Source organism: Hesperophylax consimilis, chromosome 4 (genome assembly GCF_061612785.1).
Source record: "Hesperophylax consimilis isolate HC1 chromosome 4, BYU_Hcon_1.0, whole genome shotgun sequence".
NCBI lineage: Eukaryota > Metazoa > Arthropoda > Insecta > Trichoptera > Limnephilidae > Hesperophylax > Hesperophylax consimilis.
The window spans coordinates 38,536,317-38,561,960 of NC_142839.1; the positions used below are offsets into that span (position 1 = coordinate 38,536,317).

Below are 25,644 nucleotides of genomic sequence, written 5' to 3' on the forward strand. Positions count from 1 at the left end.
CAGTTTTGAGTTTATTTTTTTGAGAACTTTTGTCATATTTGGAACACGTACGTAATTGGTCGCATCTTAGATGAATTATTTAAATATACGAATTGCGTATTGGTTTTCTTTCAATTCTATGAGTTTCAATAATTCAACTATGCTTGTTCCTCTGTCTGCCTTGCAGTGTCCGACTGTATAAATCTTCTTTCCGATAGGACATTTGCAGTCTCCGACTAGACAATTCTTCTGTCCGATAGGACATTTGCAGTGTCCGACCAGACATTTCCTCTGTTTGAGAGGACATTTGCAGTGTCCGACCAGACATTTCCTCTGTTTGAGAGGACATTTGCAGTGCCCGACTGGACATTTCCTGTGTCCGAGAGGAAGTTTGCAGTGTCCGACTGGACATTTCATCTGTTGAGGCCATTATCAAACTGTGGATATGTCCACACGGCGACGACTTATTTATATGATTTTATTTATTCCCATCCATTTAAATTTCTATAATGTTCAAAAATGATTCATTAAGAATTGGAATAACCAAAATATTTGGGAATCCAGCAGTGTTTGCACACCTGTTAAAATTAATGACCTAAGGGTTTTCTTAATTGTTGCTACGTGGGTGATTATGTTAAGGAAATATATTTTTTGGGTTTTTTGAAAATATTAAGCAGGGGAGAATTGATCATTTTTGTTTGATTATTAATTAGGGATATGTTTGGATCATTACTTCTTTTATTTATCTCTAATTTTTCTAGTAAATTTAATCTAAAACCCTTTCTTTCTATGTGTAAAGGTTTAGGCTCGTTGTTGTCAAGCGGGACGTGGTTTTTCTCCAAGAGGTGAGCTGCGAATTTTGAATCAATTTTATTATTTTTATAGCAACGCATATGTTCTTTGAATCTAGTTGAAAAGGCTCTCCCAGTCTGTCCAATATAAACGGCATCACAGTCTATACGGTCGCATTTTAATTCATAAATGCCGCTATTTTTAAGTTTAGGGATTGTCCAGTCAGTGGGGGATAAAAAAGGGCTCCACCTTGCAAAAGGTTAGGTAGTAGCGATTTTCACATATGTTGTTAAGATTGGGACTCTAAAGAAAAAAAAAAGTTTTCGACCTTGGGGGGGTCGAGCTCGACCCGCCATCTTGGATTGAAGGTGCCAAAATTTAGTTTTTTCAAAATAATTATGAAGTGGTTGATTTTACAACCAAATTGTTGAAGGCAAACTTAAAGACAACTAAATTACCTACATTTTTTGTTGAAAGTTTTTTTTGTAAGTCTAATAAGTAACGAGTTACAGCGGTTAAAAGAAGAAAATTTTGACAAAAAATTGTAAAACTCCAGTTTTCTTGATAAATTTTGTACGAACATATTACACAATATCATTTTAACGTATTTCTACGTTACAATATACTTATATAGCATCATCCGTGTGCTCGATGACGTTGATTTGTTATAGTGGGATCCTAGTCTACAGCTGACTTGGCAACACTGATTGAGTACTGGTTACAGGACGTTGCCTGGATGCTCATGTCTGCAGATGTTCTTTTCGATGAAACAATGCCAGTTCAAGTTTCACAAGAACGATTTTTAGCCAATGAAAATAACTAAGTCCGTCTGATTTCGATGCTTACAAAGCAATTTATACAGTTTGATTTTACAGTTAAGCAGGCTGAAGAAGATGCTGATTAGTTGATTGTCAGTACTGCGATTTCCTTGTGTTCATCATATGACGCTGTTTTCATTATTGGCGAAGACGTTGATCTCCTAGTTCTGCTGACAGCATTAGCACCACCCAAAAGTAGTATATATCTTCGCAAACCCGGGAGAGGCAAAACTTTTGAAAGACTGTATTCCGCGAATAGTGTGAAATACAAAGAGGCGGCTGAGAATATTCTGTTTCTTCATGCCTTTAGCGGCTGCGATACAACATCGTCCTTCTCAACCAAGGAAAAACAAAACGACACAAGACTCAATGCCATGATAGGAATCTTCAAACAACATGATGCAACACCAGAAGACATAGCAGTTGCAGGAACACGCTTTCTTGTTGCTTTGTACGGGGGTGACATGGATAAGGAAACCTTGGGGGTCCGCTACAAACGTTTCGCAAAGTCGACAACAAGAAGCAAATTCAATCTTGCCTCTTTGCCAACAACGAACGACGCTGCACGGTACCATGCATTTAGAACGTACCATCAAGTCCAAAAATGGTATGGAATCCAAAAAAATCCAGAAAACTGGGGCTGGAAACGTGACACCAACGGGCTTGTTCCAGTAAGAATGACAAAAAAACCAGCACCTGAGACTTATAAAATTTATTTCATGCAATTGTAAAAAAGGATGCGGCGTTGCATGTAGCTGCAGGAAAGCTGGATTGAAGTGTTCTATTGTATGTGGGTGCTGTAATGGTCAAACATGCCGAAATTCGCCAGAGGTTCACATCGATGTCGAGGACGAAGAAGAAGAGATTTTGTCAATAGAAGCCCAGAATCTCTGTATCACAGGCAATGAGTTAGATGATGACATTGATGACGAAGACTGTTATTAAGTAACATAATTTATAGTAACATAATTCATAGTAATGTAACATAATTTCGAAATCTACCATCGCTGGTATATCTGTGGAGTAGACCTACTGGGGATACCACAATAAAAAAATGCGCCATGTTCTCTACCTCATGGTGATGTGGAAATGAGTTAACAAAATTATTATAATTATATAATGAATAACACGAAAAAATTACAAAGTTGGGAATTTCATCATTTTTTTGAAAAATATTCACATTTCCGCCACTGTAACTCGTTACCTATTAGACTTACAAAAAAAAACTTTCTACAAAAAATGTAGGTAATTTAGTTGTCTTTAAGTTTGCCTTCAACAAGTTGGTTGTAAAAACGACCACTTCACAATAATTTTGAAAAAAACTTATTTTGGCACCTTCAATCCAAGATGGCGGGTCGAGCTCGACCCTCCCAAGGTCGAAAACTTTTTTTTTTCCTTAGAGTCTCAATTTTAACAACATATATCAAAATCGCTACTACCTCACCTTTTGCAAGGTAAAACTCCCCACTGACTGGACTAATTTTACTTTTAGAGTTTTTGAGGTTAGTTCCTATATTATTATTAGTTTTAAAAGCAATATTTAGACCACATTTTTTAATTTCTTTCGCTATTTTTAAAGATATTGGACCGAAAAATTCTAAACATGCAAATTTATCTAAATTATTATTACGTACCGGATATATTAAATTGATTTTATTTTTATATTTTTTCTTTCTTATAATTTTGTCGATGTTATTTGCCTCATAGCCGTTATCAACCGCGATTGTTTTGATTGTTTCTTTTTCTTTTTGATATGCTTTATTTTCTAAGAGAATGTTAATTAATCTATGTACCATTGAATGGTAAGCTGATAATTTATGGGACCAAGGGTGAGTTGAGTTTGCATTTATTGTTGTGTCGGTAAATGTTGGTTTTCTAAATATTTCGAAGGTATGTTTATTATTATTTTTACCGATTCTTAAATCCAAAAAAAATTATTTTACCTTCGATCTCGTGTTCTACTGTGAAGCAGATTTTATTATTAATGGTGTTGGCCCAATTCGTAAAAATATCTAATTGTCGGTTGGTGCCTTTCCAACATATGGGAATATCATCTAAATATCTGACATAGTATATAATATGTTTTTCTAAGGGGGATATGTTTCCTTGGGTGACCGGATAAATTATCTCAATGATAATTCTTACATCTTTAAAAAGTTATATAAAGTCATGGAAAGTGATGAAACAAAAACTTTATAAATCGTATATTAACTGGGTTAAGTAGGTTAGGTTAAAAAAAATGTTCATCGTTTCTAATGACTTTATATCACTTTTTAAAAGTGTGTTGAATTGCCACTGTGTTGAGTTATCAGGGGTTCCATGATATTTCATCAAAATGACAATTAATTACACCTTTGAAGTGATATAGAGTCATTAAAAGTGATGAAAATAAAACAACTGTGATTTTGATGAGATACCCGGTCACCCAAGGTAGTTATTGTTTGTTTCCAATTTTTTTTTTATCTGGTTAATGTCCAACTGTACCTACTCATTCCAGTTCTTCTCTTCGTCTTCTATCGTACTTTCTCTGGATTATCAATCGTATCATGGTATCATTGTGATACGATAAAGGTGGAAACACATTATTAAAACCCGACGCGACCCGATGAAACGCGATGCGTGTTGAGTCGAATCAAATGTATTGTTTTCTTATGACCAGAATCACACTATGAACATCCGACGCGACGCCATGTCGGATGTTCATAGTGTGATTCTGGTCATAAGAAAACAATACATTTGATTCGACTCAACACGCATCGCGTTTCATCGGGTCGCGTCGGGTTTTAATAATGTGTTTCCACCTTAACAGTTCTCATGCAGATTAAAATTTTAAACATGTTATTTGACTTTATTAAAGAAATGCTAGTGAGATTGTCTTATTTCATGTAATCTTTTTATACTAAGAAGAGTGTCTAGCGTGTTTATAAAAATCTACACTTTTATTCCAATGTTGATCAAATTTTACACACTTGACCATCAAAACAACAGAAAGAAGAGAGGAAAATTAATGTCTTCATCAGAGTTAAATTCTACGTAAAGCCCCGGCAAGGGCTAGAATGTAATAAGTACACACTAAAACAATTGTAACAACTATAAACTTATTTATTTATTTATTTAGAATTTACGGCACTAAATTAGACTGAGAAAATAGTCTTTCTCGAGGAGAATCAACTTCTGAAGACGAGGACAGTCAGTTTGTTGACAACATTCAAAGCGAAGATGACAATAACTATGTAACTCAAGAGGCTTTCCCTTTATAACAATCTGTTCCCACTGAAGAAGCCGACTCAAAATTGCAAAAGCTGACCTAGCATCTTATTCTGCTCATGCTTCGCAATTTGCCAAATCAGGGCAAATTCTTCGTGTTCCTGGAAATACTCTTCGCGGTAAGAATGGACGCGGGATTTTCGATCAACTAATAAGGGTCAATCATCTCACTGAACTTCAGCAATGAATATAGTCCGCACCTTTCGAGGACCAGCTCAAATTACAAATCAAATCCACAAACAATTGAAGAACTCCAGATCTCGACCTATTGGCAGTTCTACGTTTTGTTTTGATGGCCCTCTGACACTTCTAGCGTACAAGCCGAAACCTGCAAAGATGGTTTACCTTTTATCATCTTGTGATGAAAATGCAATAATTCATAATTAATTGGATAACCAGACATGATTTATTTTTACAACCAAATATAAAGAGGAATAGATTCATTTGATCACTGTGCTCCTCAATATCGTGCAGCCGCAAAACTAATAGATGGTCAATGGCTGTATTCTATCGCATCTTGAATATGGCTACTGTAATTTATGGCTACAACAAGATCCATTTATATACATAAGTTATTTTTTACAGTACTAAATTTTGATGGGTGAAAAATTAAAGAATTAAATTAAAACATAACAAATAAAACAACAGTAAAGAAATAAACAAATAACATTAACCTGTTATGTAGTGACCTCATTAAAATAAGTGGCGTTAAAATGTGTTATTAGTGCCGCTTTATATTTCACAAGGGGTATATCAAAAGCATCTGCGATTTTAGCAGAAAAGTTCCCAAGTGTGTGCAATCTATTTATAACTGAGTTATATCCTGAGACTGTGGTATAATTGTCACAATAATATATACCCGAGGACCTTCATCTAATGGTAGGTATATGAAATTGAATCAACGTTAGTACATCAGGGCTATCCAACTGATAATTTATAAATTTCTATAAAAATTTAAGATCAAAAAATTTTCTTCTTTATTAAATTCAAATTCAAGAAACGTATGGGTACACTTGTTGTAACAATAAATAGGACAAAATGCTGTTTCTCGGTGGTTTTTCGCAGGAATATCACCGTTGGAAATACGTATTAACATATACACCAGTATACAATCAACTGACCTATAATTTGTTATTAAACCTACTGTTTGTCGAAATCACAATCAAAATTCACATCATAAATGTATTTATTTCTTTATATTTATTATCAGTCTATATTCATCTCTACTTTATTTAGATGTTTCTAATTACTCTCTTAATTGCTCAATAATTAGTATGTAACAGAATCCTATATATTTACAACTACACATATAGATAATCAAGAAGTTTCAATTGTTCCTATTATAAATATACTTATCTATTGCATAATGTTATTCTATTTTCCTTATAATTAGTGTAACTCGCTCACCAAGTACAGTAACCAATTTCTTCTTTGGTGAGATTGCGATTATAAATATATTTTGTGCCGATATGTAATTTATATAACACCCTATATTATATAATAAATATATATTTTTTAAATAATAAATAAATAAAAAAAATATCTATATAAACGTGGAAAATTATTATAAAGCTTTTGTTAGGTTCTTGAAATAATATTTATGAATTATTTATCTAACATAATCGTATTTGTATTTATGAAAAACTTTTTCTTTTTATCTTTCTATGAAGGTTATACCCACCCATGTAATATACTACAGAAGAAGAAGATAACCCCAAAAAAATATAAACGAAACCTGAAACAGAATAAGACACAGAAAAATAAAAAGATAACGGTCACAACTAGGAATCGAACCCAGGATATCTTTTCTTATCGGGACAAGCGTCTTAAACTACTCGACCATTGGGACCTTATTATTTTCAAAATTTTATTTTGTTTTTTTTTTTTAATTTTTCATTTGCATGCATTCATATGCATTTTCTCCTGTTTTTGTTTAGTTCTAGTTTTCCATTAATATTATATTAAAACATCATCATCTATTACAAATAATATTAAATCACAATCGTGTATACAATGTCCTTTAGTAGGACTAATAGAACGGTATAACACCAAGCACCCCCTAGAGATGCTGCTGAGCCCCACTACTAACAGTGGTTGTGTCGATTGCCCTCTTCCCCCTGCCCCAACATCCCCCCACACCGCCCACCACCTGCCGATGGGGGGAGGGGACCACCCTAAACAATTGCTGCCACCCTTTCGGCACTGTTCGCACTGAGCCGAGCCTCGTCGCTGATGTTTAAATTTATATATATTATGAATACTTTGAACTCTCGGTGATGTTCCAATATGTTACGCCCTTGAAGTGGTGTTGCACAAAACGTCGCTATTCAAATTATCCTAGTATTATTTTTATTAAAAATTTTGTATTTTCAGTATAAATAACGAACAAACATAATAATACTGTCAGCAAATGTATTATACATATATTTTATTTATTTTTACATACACCTATTTGAATTTTGATCTTTTTCGTGAATTAATAAATGCAAATATTGAATGTGGAAATGAACCCACTTCCCCACATCCGATCGAACTGACAGATAGATTCGTAGTCGATGACAATGAATTTTATTAAACCATTTGGTGGCAATCACGCATACACAAGCGTACGAAGAAAATGTTTACGATGATTTATTAAAATCCTGTTACATGAATTAAATACCTCTGTTTTTTTATTTTTTATTTACTGTTATTTATTTTTATTTATTTATTAACATGTAATTGTTGGGTTATGTGATATAATGTGTATTTGTTGGGTTAGCTGGAAGAAATAGGATGTAACCTATAAGTTATACCCTTTGTACTCTTTTTGTGCAATAAATATTTTTTTGAATTTTGAATTTTAATTTTGAATTTTGTTAAAAACGTGATGGCACGCCATTTCCTAACAAACTATCAGTACATTCAGAATGTATCTGTTCACGCAGCTGCGCTTAATAAATATGAAGACGAATTAATAAAATATATGTAATTGTAAATATAAAATTTGATGAACCGACATTCCAATAAAATATCGGTGGCTGAGTTGATATCGCGTTTGGGTCCCACCCAGGCGTAGTGTGTTCAATTCCTCGGCTGGCTGGTTGAACTCTTCCATCACAACACAAGCAACATTTTTCACTTACTGTGGTGGTAGTAGGAATATTGTCAGGTTATTCGTAACCCAGGAATGTTTGACTTTCATTATATATATAAGAAAACTTATTGATATAAAACATTGATAAATTATTCGTATTCCTGTTTAAAATGGGACTGCAGACCTTCAACTTTCCTATGAAACTTGTCAATTCATTCGTTGAAGGCCTGCAGTCCCATTTTAAACAGAAATACGAAAAATTTGACAAGATTTATAATAATTCAGCAATGTTTTATTTTTATTTTGAAATTTGATGACATTACAGCAGTTAATCAATATACGAAATAAATGTCGGTCCTATCAAATCGCGATTTGACTCAGTTGTTAGTGCAGTTGACCCCACTCCTCAGGGATGGAAGTTCAATCCTCAGTCAAACTAATTTATTTTTTTAAGTTCACAGCATTTCAGTTCATTTCAGTTCAGTGTATAGCCAGTCCCTGGGGAGCAGTATTCCTTGCACAATGTTTCAGTTTTACAAAATTTATTTTCTTGACTAAAACAAACGTATTTTGAATTATTTCGGGTTTCAAAAAAATATTTTAGGGGTATTCGTGAAAGTATAAAATTGTCGGGTATTTGCTCATTCCAGAATGAAAGATATTACAATACGTGCACATAAATTTGTTTAAAACCACTTTATTTTAATAATCGCCTACTGATTTCGAAAGTACCATTTCTTCTTCAGGCGTATGTTAAAAATATCGAAAGATACAAAATACTGACATGCCTCCATATTTTTTTTAGGTGTTGGAGTGGGAGGTGAACAAAGGGGATGGAGTAAATAGGAGGATTACAGGGAGAACGAATTATCAGAGTATTTCAGTGTATAAATGTGTATATAATAAGACTTTAATATAAATTTAATTGGTTATTATATAATCATTATTTAGGGATTTTATGATTCTTACTTTTTTAGGACAGAGCTTTCAGAAAAGCCTGAAAACTTTAAGGGTGGATTGTTTTACAGAATTTAATTAAATTTTAATGTAAAATTCGAGTTCTGTTGTTATCCAAATACTGTGAAGTGAGAAGCAACCGGCCCACGATCAAATAATAACAGAACATCATTAGAACTTGAATTCTTACATTGAAAATTGATGAATTGTTCAATTTCCATGAAAAAACCCGTCCAATGAGGTTTTTGCAAACTATATAATTTCATTAGATACAAAATCTACATGTTTTGAGAAAAATTTTCTCTTCACCGTGAGTCATATACTAAAGTGAAACATGGATATATATTTGGAGATGAGTTTTAAGAGGCAAAACTCAAATCAGCAGAAGAATGATAAATGAGAAAACATGCATATTTTTATCTAATGAAGTGGTGCAAATAATAAAAACAAAGTAATTTGATTTTAATTTATCGAGTGATTAAGACTTCCCTTACATCTCAGACCTTACATTAGTTTTTCTCATACAATAACCTTCTTGTTAAGATTATTATTATCAAGGCCTAGCAAAGCACCCTTTACAGGAGAACCTTTTAAGCGATTCTCAATAGGGTATTATCAATGTTTTTTTTATTCTCCAAAAAAATTACGATAATGATGTTTTTTTATGTTTTGTAATAAATTTTTTATAAAGATTTTTAAATGTGCTATTTACAAATTGACGTTAAAATGACATGTTCCTTTCTATTCGTGAATTCGACGGCGCGGGCGTTAACGTCACGCCGAGCAACGTTCGTGATAGCCGTTTTACCAGACATTGGCGGTCTTAATGACATTGTAGCCAGTTGGAACCGTTTCAAAATGTGCGGTTTTTCGAATAAATTATTACATTCATAAAAATTAACTTTGAACTTTGATTCATGGTTTGTGAAAATACCCCATTATTACGAACCGTTAAAAGCTTAAATATAATTCTATGTTCAGTTATACGTTCAAGTGTCTAACGAGATGATGGTTCATTGAATCAAATTAATCAGTTATAAAAACGTACAGCTGTTGCAAGAACAAAAGCTTTGATCGAGTGATTTCTCTTCTCCGCACAATGGGCGCCGGTCTGAAATCCCCACCAAAATCTCGTGTAGTGGTTACCGCAGCATCCCGCCAGTGCCAGTGGAGCCGCGGCGGCCGCCAAAGGAACTAATACTTCACGGAGCGCACTCACACTACCCCACTTCCCCTAAGTGAAAGATAATCGGCCCCGCCCCCTCCCGGCGGCCACCCTACCCAGTCCTAGGGACACCCTACAGCCGAGTGGTAGACATCTTTGAGTGAAAATCGCCACTAGCGGCTTTCGCGTAGGTAAATAATTACCACACGTCAAACTACGCTTTCAATTTTTAACACACTTAAATAATCTGACGTTTAAAGTTTTATTTCATTAATTTAAGGCACTTAAGTGACGTTTTAAGTTGCCTTAAGCTATGATGTAGGCAATCGACTCTATTTATTTACACTGTATTTAATCGTTCTTTTTGTTGACGTTTTTACGTAAATTACAATAGTAAATAAATATCTGTTTCAATGTTTGAATTAATGTGATGATTTTTAATGTGAATAAAAGTAAAACGAAGTGTGATTTGTAACTGTTTAGATTATTTTAAATTAAAACGAAAGGTGAGTGTTTGTTTTACAAATTATATTTTTAATTTTTTTACTAGCAAATGGTTTTCTTATTTACAAATCTACAATGAACAATGATTAGTGTTTACCAAAATAATTCAAAATTTTAAATGTTTTTTTTTTATGTAGGTTATTTGTTCTTCACTAATCTCCGTTTGTATTTAATATTTGGTTTCTCATTAGATTCAAATCATGCATGAAAAGCTGGCGGTACCTTGGTTGCACTTTATATAATTCAAACTTCTAAACCGACAGTTTATTCAACTGCTTTTTTTTCAAATTTAAGATGAATAATTTGGATTATTCTTTCTAAAAATGAATCATGCTAATAATGTCCATCATGCCCATCGTAACTGTTGTGTTTTGTAACCCCTTTAGTGCGTACTTATCTAGTTCTATTCGATCGGCGTTATTATGTAAAATTATGTCGTTTAAAAAATCTGCGAAAAATCTTACCACTTACGACATCTTTGTTATAGCGGTGGAAACTAACAGCTTCAAATATCTGCCGTCGGCCGCCATTATCCCGCTCTTTTACAAAAACTTTCCCGCGCTTGTAAAAATTGCAAACATTCGAAAAGCGAAAAGTCTGTAATATTGCGAGTGTTTTCTTTATAATTTATCCAATAAAATCGGTCACCTATACTACATCAGTACAAGGAGCTTCCAAAAACCTTTAATAACTTTACATAACTCATCTTTATGTCCAATGATAGCTATTTCCCATTCTCATTTTCTGCAATTTCTTGCAACATTTCCCAAAAGAGAGTGCCAATCTGCAATGCTGACTCCATCGGCAGTGAGTCCTTCAGTGTCGAAAACACGATTAGTGAAAGATTTATTAATTAATCATTCTTATGTAATTTTTTCAGTTTTCAGCATGGACCACGGGCAGTACGGCGGCTGGGCGCCGCCCTCCGGTGGAGCGGGGGCGGGAGCTGGGGCGGAGGCCGCGCAGAGCCCTCCACTGGGCCAGGGCCGCCGCACACCCCTGGGCGCCGTGGGGCTGGGCGGATTCTACCTGCAGGCGGGGCCCAACCTGCCGCCCACGCTGCCCGCCCTGCCCGGACTACAGCAGCCCCCGTCGCACGACGAGAATAGGCCCGAGCCGTCGGCGAGCCATCACTCGCACAGGTAAACAACCGAAAGGCCAGATTTAATGGTGTGACCTAAACGCAGCAAACAAATCTGTCTCAACACGAAAACTCCCTCAGTGAAAAAGAAATCACAAAAACCGTTGTATTTTTTTTAACGCGATAAATTAACGGAAAAAAATATGCAGTAGGATAAATTGGAACTGCCCGCTAAGGTGACGCATTGCTGAGAGCTGGTATTTTTCAAAATTTATACAAGGAGAACAATGAGTTGGCCTATTGATAATTAAGAATCTCTTCAAATTATTTGTAATCTGGTTAAAAAGGGGATTGTATACCCTTAACGAATGAATTGATAGGTTTCCTGATCATGTTTTAGTAAAATAAGAATGTATTATCGATTTCAGAACACGTGTTTGTCATTATATGTATATTATTAAGGCAAACGCAAGTGCATGAACGTGTTCCGATATATTTTGAATTTAGTAAAAGTTTATCAGTAAACGGTCTGCAATCCCGTTGTTAATCCGAATACCAATAATTTCAAGAGATTCTTAGTACAGCAATACTCATTTTATCGGTTTACTACCTACAGTCTACAGTGTTCGCCAGTTTTGGCGCCAGTTCAGTAAATCTATGTTTTCCCAGATGAATTCCCCCAAACTGGGAAATCTTCAGATTCAAAATCAAAAATGCAATTCATCCAGGGCCGGCCTTGTGCGGGCGCAATAGAAGCAGTCCGAACCAGGCCCCGAATTTTCAAGGCGTTGATAATACCTAACAGCCCTAACACATCGCACATCAGATTATTTTTCATTTAATGGCTCTACACAAAAATACAAACCATCCGAATATTACTGATTACAGTGATCAACCTCCTAGGCGTCCACTGGTTTTGACAAGGGGCGCCAAAATTTAAATCGCGCCAGGCGCCGGCCGGCCCTGCGGCTCTCCATGCCGTAGATACTAGGCGCAAGCGAGCTTGGTATTGCGGGGAAAAAAAAGCATTTCATGTTATTCTAATATTGTGTTCTATAAAGTTTGAAAACGTACTTTTTATTTAATTTATTTTTTGACGGGCTTCCATACGACCACTATACAAAATAAGTAACACGAAATTCGAGGAAAAGTGAAAAAAATATGAAAATATTTATTCACAAATAATAATGTTACACAATTTAAAGAAAACACATTAATTTTATACATAAGATGTACCACCATGATTTATTTATTAATTTATTTTATTTGGGATACCAACAGTTTACATTAATAAAAGCATAATAATAATTGAGTTACAATAATTAAACCATTTACAGGTTTCCACATAGGTATTGTATACAAATGTAGTGATTCCGAGATATTTACTAAGAAAATTACATTTCAAGAGACAAGTTATTTAGGGGGGAAGTGGTTGTATTGGTTGGTATCTGTAGTTATTGTTATTGTAAGGTATCGAAAGAGTGTCTATGGGATTTTAAAGAGTGTGGTGCAGAGTTAAATATGTCAAATTGTGAATAGTGTGTGTTAAAAGTGTTGGACGCACGATAGATGAAAGAATTCTGCTTAGAATTAATGATATATGGATTAAACAAAGATTAAATACAGAAATAAACAACAACAAAAAAATAGAAGTGACAAGACCGACAAGTCATGTTCATGTCAAAATCTTGCTGGAAAACATAAAAATTATAATGTTTTGTTCATTTCTTACTTCACAGTGAAAGACAAACATCATTTTGACATTTTGACCAAAAAAATCAAGGTCTTCTCTTGAGTTGACCAGTCCACACATTCTGACCAGTGGTGAATAGTATCCATAATTAATGGAGTGTTGAACGAAGACATCAAAAAATTCAGCTAAAAGTCATTTTTTCTGATGCAAGATGAAAAATTGTGTAATTTAATTTTCACCTTCTGATCTAGTATCATTTATGAACAGTCGGAATCTATTGAAGCTCATGAAAGTAACTTTATGTTTCAGGATGTCCTCATCCCTTCTGATTTAGTATCATTTATGAACAGTCGGAATCTATTGAAGCTCATGAAAGTAACTTTATGTTTCAGGATGTCCTCATCCCTTCTGATTTAGTATCATTTATGAACAGTCGGAATCTATTGAAGCTCATGAAAGTAACTTTATGTTTCAGGATGTCCTCATCCCAGCGAGGGGTAGGTATGAACGCCGGCATGGGCGGGGGGAAGCAGAAGGCCAGGCAGGGGAAGAGTGTTAGACTTAACATCAATGCCAGAGAGAGACGGAGAATGCACGATCTGGTAAAACAACCCATCTTCATATACACTTATTGTAAGGAAACGTTTGTCTAAATGTACGAAAGAAACAAACAAACATGGTATGAATGAGAGAACATGGTAGTGGCATTGCGATAAAATCGTATTACTGTTGTGTTGTCTCGTCTTACTGTACTATCTTCCGGAAGTGTGATATATTCAGGGGGTCTAGCACAGTGAAATCGGTTACTTTGCAATATCGGATCGAAAGGCGTAACTACCGACGATTTTATATCGATTTCCCGAGCACGGTCGCGCTGTTGACAGCCAGACCGATATTGATAAAGTAATAAATAAGAAATCCACATACGCTGGCAATAGTAAGCCATATTACTACCCAACTATAAATGTTTTTCAAGATTTCCCGGTTCCCCCACTTACAAAAATTTATGACAAAATTGCACTTCTATAAATACATAAAGATTTCTTTAGTAAAAATAATTTACCACAATTGAATATTAGCAAAAGAATAATATCTGTTGGAGGACTAACCGTGCCACTAGCACGAACCACAACAGCATAACATCACTATATATTCAAGGGTGTAAAATTATTTAATAAATTACCCCTTGATATACGATCGGAAGAAAACTACGAAAAATATTTAAAAAAAATTAAATTAAAATACTCTTGTACCACCTCATAACTTTACTTATTGTTTAGAAATATGTTTTTGCCTTTTAAATTCTTTGAATCATTTATTAACTAACCTATATTTTTATTACTTTTATTGTTATTTTTTGTGTTATTTTTTGTTTTATTACTAATATTTTTTGTTTAATTTAAACAAATGTAAAAATATTTTTGTTGTCCTCTCCTAAACACAAGCAGCTGCTTTATTAGGAGAGTGATTGATATATTGGTGTTTATATTGTTAAAAAAATTGTAACCTTGTTTATATGTTTCAATAAATAAAAAAATAAAAAAAATAAAAATAGTGGCGCATATGTCTATGAACTGACAATCCTAAACGTCGACGGCTACGTAAAAGTTAAAAATACTAATGAGTTAATTAGGTCGTGAGGAATTTAGTAATAATTAACAGCTTTTGTTCCTCCATGTTGGAACGGAATCAATTGATCGCACTTATATAAATAAAGTCTATGGATAGGTTTTCTTTCAATTCTAAGTAATTAATTCATTAATAAGCCAGTTATTTTGCGTAACGAACGACTTTATCTAAAAAGTTTCACATCTTAGATGTCGCGCTAGAAGCGGCGGCTTTTGTCTACGGACTGTCGGAATCACATTTTGACCGTGCTCGCAAATATCGCCAACTGACCATGGATGACCAATTTTGTCTATATCGTATAGATGTAATATTTTATCATACCCAGAAGCATAAACTATAACCATATATTTATACCCACAGGTGAATATTATTGCACCATCTAAATTAAAAGATTTTAAACAATTCTCCCGGCTCTAGCACAAATTACACAACTCTATTCTAAAACAATACTCCTTCACAATCATAAATGCAAAACAAAAGAAATAACATCTAACCCATATATATGAAACACTAGATCTCAGAGTGAAAAACAATCCAACAAGCAACTACAATACAACTTGTGTGTAAAATGTTTCCTTTACTCTGGTAATAAACTCTACCACAAAATCCTACTCTTATTCAAACAACCCACAACAATATTATAACAGTTGTATCTCGAATTGAAAGCTGTATACAAAACATAGGAAGAAAAAGAAAATTAACTGACACCAAATACAGACTGAATCCGAAACTACTCAACTGAACAAAAAACAAATTGTTATGAATTTTTAATGATTGAGAAAAAACACCATTTAATATCAATTATTATTTTTTTTGATAAATTAATGTTTTAAAGACAAGATTTTATTTATGCATAGCACAAAGGATAACAATTATTTTTATAAGCAATAATTGTTCGCCTGAAACACTCATCCACATTGAAAAAATCTCCTGATAAAAAAATACATGACGCCAACGGGACCGTCATGTATTTTTTTATCAGGAGATTTTTTCAATGTGGATGAGTGTTTCAGGCGAACAATTATTGCTTATAAAAATAACCATTTAATATATTTATATTTATTTTATATTATCCATATTTCTAAATTTGAGTAATGTGTAAATAAAATCTTTAGTCTCATACATACTCTTCTATTAATCTGACTCTTGACATGGCCCGACTCAAGTATCTGATTCACTTGATCGTGCCATGTCTTACTGAGGCGTCCCCGACTTCTGCTACCATTCGCATTTGCGTCATATATTCTGCTTACAATCCTTTCTTCGCTCATTAGCTCTACATGCCCAAACCATCTAAGCTCATCTATGTATCATCTATATTTGTTATAAAAAAGAAGATAATACAACACTTACGACCGTTGTTCCCAATCTTACTGATCAACTGCTGAGCCGAAATTTTAGCTCAACACTGCTCAAACGCACAACTATACTCTTTCCAACTGAAATATGACGACTGAGCAATCAATTATTTTAAGGAAGCCAAACTACTGGATCATGCTTGCCTCAGTAAATGACTAGTTATAAAAAGTGTCGAGTGAGTTAAAAATATTCGCGACACCAAGACACGGTGGCATTAAAGTCAAGCTAACACTTTATATTTAACATATCACATACGTTTGTTTAAAAATATCGGTTTTTGTATTACAGTACTTAAAAAATGTACGAATTAATAATAAATACAATAATTAATTCGTCAAAATTAATTTAACATTGAAAGTTTTTACTTTGATGTCATTTTATTGTCTACGAAAGTGGCTGTGGCCACTTAAGATAATCAACGGTGAAGATGTTTGAAAAAAAGCAAATCGAACATTGCTGAACAAATCACTTGGCTGATCGGAGCCTGAGATTGATCATTCGAAAAGTTGGAAACAACGGCCGTTATTATTATTATGATTATAAATACTCACGCAGAAATACCGCGGTTTGGAAGTGGAAAAGCCTTCAATTTAGAAGAGCAGCGTCGTCGTTATTAAATTAAATTTTACTAACACTTCACTTAGTTGAAGATAATCTATATCCCTGTTCTTTAATCACTGGATTGTTCTTTTTTTCAGAACGATGCCTTGGACGAGTTGCGGAGCGTGATTCCTTACGCGCATTCCCCCTCCGTAAGAAAGCTCTCCAAGATAGCCACGCTTCTCCTGGCCAAGAACTACATCCTAATGCAGTCCAACGCCCTAGAAGAACTAAGAAGGTCATTTTAACCATGTGAATCTGATATATAACTACTTGTATTTATTTATTTATACTTCGTTCTTACAGATGTCCTCAGTTGCGTGTGAACAATCCAGCTATAAAAACTCAGTTAAAATAATACACGGAGAAAAATGTGAATTGCTAATTTATTAAAAATCTCTTCAAATTATTGGTAATCCAGTTAAAACGGGATTGCGGGCCGTTTCCTGATAAGATTTTAGTAGATTCCTAATGGTGCGTACAAACAGGACAAATTTTCGGCGAGCCGAGTCGTAGCATAACATATCGGAACATGTGTTCATACATCTGCATTTGGCTTGATAATATGCAATGACGAAATGCGGAAATGTTATAATTTTTTTGAACACGTGTTCCGAAATCGTGATAATGCGTTGCTATTTTACTAAAAGTATAACGAAACCCACCAATTCATTCGTTAAGGCCCTGCAATCCCGTTTTGAACTGAAATACGAACAATTTGCAGAGATTCTTAATAAATAAGCAATATATTTTCATCAGTAATTTTTCTCCTCGTAGGTAAAAACAATTACAAAAACCTTATTAAAAATCCTAGTAGGATACATACTATGTATATATATTTATTTTTTTCAAAAACTAATTCAAATGGCACATAATACAAAGAAAGACACAAGTGTAACATAGTATATAATAATTTTCCCAACAATTGTTACATATTTTTGAGCAACAGAAAAACATTTGATTACGAAACTGTAAAAATTTTGGATGAAAATGTCTACTTCAGCACACTCTAGCTTACTATATAGTCGACTCATGTGGGTCAGAAGGGATAAAATAGGCAATATTATATTAAAATGACATGTATTCAGTTGAAATAATATGGTATTGCGTCTCAAACAATGGAAACTGGGAACATTTATTTCAATATCTAATGCTACAAAATAAAAAATTTCCGATTTTGTAAAGCTTACCATACGCTCAGTGATACATGTTGACTTGATGATTTTTTCAATTTGTGTTTTCCAAAAAATGCAGATACTTAAGGCGTTAGAAGGAACATCAACAAATAAGTTTGATAATTCGACCAATTTTATACTGAAACATAATTAAAGAAGACAATATTAATAAATAAATTAAACAGAAGACAGAGGTCACTAATTAATCCCAAGTTTTGACCATTACCGCTTATTAAATTTATGTGTCTTGTGCTGTTTCATGTTTCGTATAGATTTATTAATATTATTTTCTTCTAAATGATTAAATATTATATTGACGTTCAAAAGTTATTCGAATAAATTGAAGTTTTCAAAAAAAAATTCACAATTGATCCTAATTTTAAAAGCGAACGTATTTTACGAATCAAAACCAAAGATTTTTATAGAAACACATTCAATAACATCTTAATTTATTTTCCAGACTGATAGCATATCTGCAGGGAACCGCGACGGCTGCCGGAATCGTGGCTCCCGCTGGCTTCGAACTGGGCGGTTTCCCAGCCGCGGCCAAACTCTTGCAGCAACAGCAGATCCTGCTACCGCCCTCCGACCAGCCCCAGCCCCCCTCCCACCACCTGCAGCCGCAGGACAGTAGCGACTCCTGAGACCACTTCTACATCAAGCAGGAGTACTGAGCACTGAGCACAGAACACTGAACACTGACGACATCCACTTACTCCCAGTCTAACGCTCAGTCTCCGTTTATTCGAGGTCGATTAGAGTACAAGCATGTACCCTGCGACCGCACAATTATAAGTCTGTACTGTCGCTCATTAACATGGTGTAATCATTATACTTATTTATTATATTGGCTGTAAAAAAACACACAAATCAGCAGTAACAACAACAAACGCCGCCATTTGCAAAATTTCGTTGCTCGATGGACTTAATCACGTGACTCTTCATAATTCTTCGTGATCTAGACTAGTACTACAGTCGGCGTAAAAATTGATGGAGTAAATTTGTCAATAGATTCATTAGAGTTTTAGGAAGGATATTTTTTTGTACATTCCAAATAACATAATAATTTTTTTTTTTTTTTAAACAAATTTTAAAATGATTTTTGCCGAACCTGTCTCTCTGGCACTACGATAAGTTACCGTAGAGTCACTTTGAGTAACCGTACGCAATTATTACATGAGGATTTTTAAAATTAATACTGTTTAGATATTTTATATTGATTGATGCGCATACCATATTGTAAGTGTGTGTACTCTTCTTTCAATCTGCTTTTGGGTACAAACTGACCTATCAGAATGCTTTCTTATGTAAATATACAAATGAACATTTTTACTGCAAAATTTAAACAGGAGATGAAACATGTATATGCCTCAAAATCATTTTTATGTAATAATAATAATAAATTTATTTTACATAAAAAACATACAAAATAATCATAATATGTACACGAACACTTACCCGCGTTCGCTTATCTGCGCACACTTAACAATCATAAGAAAGTAAGAGCATTGCTTTTCAGCACCGGTGAAACTATCATACCAAAATGATACAGTTGGTTAAACAATATTCATTAGACATTATCTATCGGTAAAAGAGGCGAAACAAATAAGAAACTATGAAAAAAAAAGTAACTGTGTACGGCTACATATGACCTGATTTAAGGTGAACCAAAACGCAACAGAAAAAGCGCTTCGTACACTTACCCACTGCGTACACTTACCCACTGCGTACACTTAAATACCGCGTACACTTATATACTGCGTAAAAAATAATGAACTGTTAAAATATTATCAGACAATAGAATTTGTATGTGTATTTTTATCTTCTGTCAAATCCATAAGTAAAATAGCTACTTGGACATGCCAAAAACCTGCAATTTTCTCCGAACAAGACATATTTATACCAATTAAAAAAGAAATGCCTTTGAATTTCACTTTTGTTTTCTGAATGAATCAATGCAAATCTTGGATGCGGAAATTAACCCACTTCCCGATATAATATCGAGCTGAAACTCGACAGATAGACTCGTCGTTGATGACAATACATTCTATCAACTTTTGGTGGCAATCACGGGTACACGCGCGGACATATATGATTTTTCTGAAATAAAGGATAAGATTACAGCAGTTAATATACGAAATAAATGTCGGTCCCACCCGATCGGCATTTGGCGAGATTAGTATAGTTGTCGACTCCAGTTTCCTGGGTAGAAAAGTTCAATACTCAGTAATTATTTTTTATCTTAATTTCTTTCAACTTCTGTAGTGTTATAAATCTGGGTTATATATTCTCTACACTCATAACTCCATAGTCTAACACTGTAAAGAAAGATTGGTATTTTAAAACCATATTAAAATATTTTTGTAGCGGTATCCAATAATAGTGAAAACTATTCCTTACAATTCAAAATTAATACATTTTTACCGTGAATACTTTGTATGAGGACAAGGTTAAATATTTGCAGTTGTACACGGAGAAAAATGAGTATTGCTGATTTATTAAAATCATGTTAAAAACGGAATTGCAGGCCGTTTCCTAATAAAATGTTAGTACATTTATAATATATCGGAACAAGTGTTCATGCAACTGCGTTTGTCTTGATTATATACAATGATGAAATGCGAATATATTATATTTTTTATGAAGACGTTTCCGACGTTGCGATAACACATTCGTTTTTACTGAAAGTTTATTAGGAAAACTTATTAATTCATTCGTTAAGGGCCTGCAATCCCGTTTTTACCCGTTTTACGAATAATTTGAAGAGATTCTTAATAATTTTACAATATTTTATTTCATCAGAAAGTTTTCTCCGTGTAGAGGAAAAACAGTAATTTCTTTTATTTTGTATAATAAATTTACCCTATAATTATTATATGATTTTGTATATATTTATGCATATTTATTAAATAAATGATATTGTATGATCTAGTCAACTTGAACAAAGCAATGTAGATTAATATGATTATTAGAAACTTTGTGGTGGAACAGTATAAAAAAACGGTGACGGTGTACACACCGTTTTAAGCCAACTGATTTCAGAGAAAACCGTGCCTTTTTCAAGGCGGATTAATTTTTTATCAAGGGGCAAAGGTGTTGTTTCTGAAAACGGTTGGGTTCAAACTATGGTTGTGTCCAAAGGTGACGGTTTGATATTTTTATCACTGTAGAGTTATTAAAACGTTTATTATTTGATCAGTAACGTCCAGTAGTTAGGTATTTAGAGAAATAATTATGTTTAAGGATGTAAAACCACAGCATTATGTGTTTTTTCAGAAGTTTAAGGCTATATTTACTATATCACGGTATCCGGGAACTCTTAGTATAAGCGGGGAAACTGGTGAACCATAGAGAACATATAAATCTGAACTTTTTCATTTTTTTAAATATTTGTAAAAAACCTTATATGCCGGGTTGTGATCCTATTTAACCCTTGGCGACCAATTTTCTTTCAAATTTAACTGTAAAAATTGCGAATTCGGACTCGATTTACTCGAAAATCAAAGCTTAAATTTAAAAAAGTTGAATTACAAAATCGTCTCCAAATGTGATACAGATTCACCAGTTTCGCGTTTGTGCTACAAGTTTCCGAACCCCGTGTATATTAGAGGGAATTTTACTGCAATTCAATTCATGCTAATTATAATTTTGTAACCGAATTCGATATATCATCAAAGGGATTTATTTATAAAACCAGAAATTAATATCAGTAGAATTCAATAATTTCAAAATCACTCATTAGTAGGTAGGTACCTACATTCGACTGTGTTTTGGTAAAACCTTCAATTCTTTTATTGTATTTTTTAGGTTATTTCGAGAAAATCTTAGATGAAATTACTCAACCCTCAAATCTGTCGTTATTATAAATATAATATAAATACAATGACATTGTTGGTAGTTCTTATTCGAAGTATACAGTTAAAAGTGACCGAAGCGGATAGGGTCCCATTAGCTCAGTGGTAGAGCGGTGCCCCGGCAAGGCAAGGGTCCTGAGTTCGAGTCCTAGATTTGACCGTATCCTTTTCTGATTTTTCTGTTTCAGATTTTCGTTTAATAATCGCTAATATTGTCTTCAATAATTGATTATTTTTTTTTATCAATAACCAAAAGTTTTTTTAAGAATATTATAAACTGCACTACTAATACTCGTATAATATTATTGTTTTAGAAAACTGTGCCAAATAAAACATATTTTTAACTAACTAGAATTTTAGATTTATTATTCACACTATTAAGTATTTATCTGTGACTTGTTTTTTATTCCACATATTAATTAAGCCTCGATATTATGTATATTATAAATATTTAACTACTATAAGTTAAGAAACTTAACACCAGTTTAAGATTAAAGTATTAGTTAAAGTGTGTGTTGTGTAAGAAATTAACTAGGTGTGTGAAAAGGACACTGTATTATTGTAAGAAATTAACTAGTTGTGTGAAAGGGACACTGTATTATTGTAAGAAATTAACTAGGTGTGTGAAAAGGACACTGTATTATTGTAAGAAATTAACTAGTTGTGTGAAAGGGACACTGTATTATTGTAAGAAATTAACTAGGTGTGTGAAAGGGACACTGTATTATTGTAAGAAATTAACTAGGTGTGTGAAAGGGACACTGTATTATTGTAAGAAATTAACTAGGTGTGTGAAAGGGACACTGTATTATTGTAAGAAATTAACTAGGTGTGTGAAAGGGACACCGTATCATTGTAAGAAATTAACTAGATGTGTGAAAGGGACACCGTATTATTGTAAGTAACTCATGAACCTATTTATAAAATATATTATTATTACGATAAATAAATAAAATATTATTAATATTTCACATTGTTTTCTTTGAAATTATCAGAAGCAACATTTCGAAATTAAAAGCGTTTGAAAAAATTAACATTAAACAAAAATATGAGAACTTTTAAGAAATGTTCTAAATTTAATATAAGGTAATCAGGAACTTTCTTATTTTTTTATTAATAACTAGCTGTACCCCGCCACGCATTGATGTGGCTAATTTTATCTATGAAGATATAGAAACAATAACGCGTGTTGCTCTATGTCAAACATATGGCGCTGTTTTACAAAAAGCAGCATGTTTTTACCTATCACAGGTGATATCTATATAATTTATGTAAAAACACACTTATTCGAATGCAGCGGTGAAGAACAAGGAGATTTGAGATTCTGAACAAACGAAGATTTACTTTTTTTATTTATATAGATAGATAGATAGAAGATAGATAGAAAAATGATGCACTAACTTGAATACCAGCGTATTTCTTCTTATTTTTATAGCTAGGTTTAATAGTTAAGATAATTTTCGTGACTTCACAGGGAGCCTTGTGACGTCACAAGAACCTTACCATTTGCATCAACAGACTCAACTCAGTGTTTAACTGAAGCGGACTCATAATAACAGTCGTTCTATGTCATTTTGTATTACCTAAACCTTATATTATAATCTAAAAGGTAACCATACACTTCAAAATAATTTAATCATATTCCAAGAAATCATCAAATTGAAATTTTACATTTTTGCAAAAGATTTTTCTATGTTTGTGAATATTTTATTGATTATTTTTATATGTAAACCTTTCACCAAACGTGAATTTTTTACAATTTACAATAAAAAAAAAAACAAGAATGTGCCTAAATTTTCTGCAGAAAATCTAATTTTTAAATAAGAATTTTTATATTCTTCGCTGGATATATGTCAGTTTTTAATTTTAAAATCTCAAAGAGTATTTTATCTGCTTTCAGAGCCAGTAATTCATTTTGGTATACATTCAAAAATAGCGAATGTATACCATAATGACTATTTTAACTTCATGGTTAAAAAGGTATGAAACAAAGATAATCGGAGAAGAATAATTTTAAATACTCACCCTCTCTGGAGGAAATGCTCCCAGAACATTCGTTTTCCACCAACAGATGTCGGTAATGTAAAACAAATATGTTTTTTTTTCGTTATTCTTTTGAGAGAAAATGGTCGCAGAACATTCATTTTCCTCCAACAGATGTCAGTAGTGTAAATCTTAAATACGAAGAATTCAATTTCCGCTGTCATCTGTCAATTCTCTAAACTGCATAACATGAACAACATTAAAGAAATCTTTCCAATATATTGCAAATGCTTTACTTCGATATGCTTTATATTGCGTTTTTATTACCGTATCATAATTTTATTATGGTACCCAGTTACGGTACTTACGCACCTATATTACTAGTCGTATGTTGTACCCGGCGTACCTGCCCATCACATTTTCTAATAACCTTAGTACCTGCCTACATTAAGCACTTGTATATGTTTAAATTTGAATTTAAAATATTCGCTATCTGTCACAACAAGGAACACGTTGAACGACAAATTAATTAGTGTCGCGCGTCGCAAACATGGCGTACTCATTTAATTTCATAGAATTCATTGGATACCGAGAACTGACCACATCTAGTCTGTACAGGGATGTATTTGCAGAACATTTAGGCACATTCCTACATCTGTACCTCGGAATAGCAAGCTGCATAAATTGGCTGACACAACCTGCGAGCACCATGCAAATTGCTCTGACAATGGGATTAAGCCTCACTTCTTCCTACGCAATCTTCCACCGAATATCCGGAGCTAACTTCAACCCTGCAGTTACATTCGGATTCCTCGTATCAGGAAAGATGTCCTTAATAAGATGTTTGCTCTATATAGTATCGCAATTACTAGGCGCAGTTAATGCGGCATATTTAGTCAAGGTCAGCCTGCCTTCGTACTACGAAGACCTTGGAATGACCAAGCCTATTGAGGTGACACCAGTAAGGGCTTTTCTTGTGGAGATTATTATAACGTTCATCTATGTGCTGATGGTACAGGCTTGTGAGGATCCTAATAGATATGATATCAGGCCCTGCGCAGCTTTTTTGGTTGGTTTGACTGCCACGGCGTGTAATGCGGCCAGTATAGGATATTCCGGGGGCGGGATGAACCCTGCGAGGAGCTTTGGGCCCGCCTGGGTGTTGGGCAACTTTAAGGACCACTGGATTTATTGGGTGGGCCCCTGTTTGGGTGGGGCGGGGGCGAGTGGTCTGTATCTGCTATGCCTTAAAGAAGACATTCCAAAAATAATATTTAGACGTGTATCAGAAACTGCTGTTTGAATATAAGTTTGATTCTAAAAAAAACTTTTTATATAATTATTTTATTAATATTACATATTGTATTAATAATAATCAGCCTCTCTTTTCTCAACGTATCGAGGACACATTAATTTCACAAGGCATCCCTATTTTTTTCTAATACGTCCTGTTTTAACTCTACCCTTTTGCATTTCATCTGTCTGTAAATTTTTTTGTGCGTTCCGTTTCCTTTCCCTAAAATCTTCTGCATAGACTTTATTATTCAAGCAAGCCTAATTTGACTAGATGGATAACTTTAACTAGATGGATAACTTTAACTAGATGGCTAACTTTGACTACGATTCTCAAAATTTTATATTTTCAAATTTGAAATAGTTACTGTTTATTTAGGACGGGTTGTTTCGGATAATTTGAACAATTCATCAAATTT

At 33.7% G+C, this 25,644-nt stretch overlaps 1 protein-coding gene and 1 pseudogene across 1 annotated transcript; both read left to right on the top strand.

Moving 5' to 3' along the window:
* Window positions 1–10,490: 10,490 nt before the first annotated feature.
* Oli (basic helix-loop-helix family member olig) lies at window positions 10,491–18,739 on the top strand. Its single transcript, XM_089631090.1, has 5 exons — window positions 10,491–10,560; window positions 11,439–11,700; window positions 13,808–13,934; window positions 17,019–17,158; window positions 18,556–18,739. Exons 2-5 carry the CDS (start codon window positions 11,447–11,449, stop codon window positions 18,737–18,739), a joined length of 705 nt encoding a protein of 234 aa, XP_089487216.1. The 5' UTR covers window positions 10,491–10,560; window positions 11,439–11,446.
* Window positions 18,740–24,482: 5,743 nt separating this feature from the next.
* LOC149424682 (aquaporin AQPAe.a pseudogene) lies at window positions 24,483–25,235 on the top strand (annotated as a pseudogene).
* Window positions 25,236–25,644: the final 409 nt, after the last annotated feature.

Coding starts and splice junctions, on each gene's coding strand:
- Oli (XM_089631090.1), top strand. CDS start 11,447: ATGGACCACGGGCAGTACGGCGGCTGGGCGCCGCCCTCCGGTGGAGCG. Junction 13,935..17,018: donor GACGGAGAATGCACGATCTG/GTAAAACAACCC, acceptor TCTTTTTTTCAG/AACGATGCCTTGGACGAGTT. Junction 17,159..18,555: donor GCCCTAGAAGAACTAAGAAG/GTCATTTTAACC, acceptor TTTATTTTCCAG/ACTGATAGCATATCTGCAGG.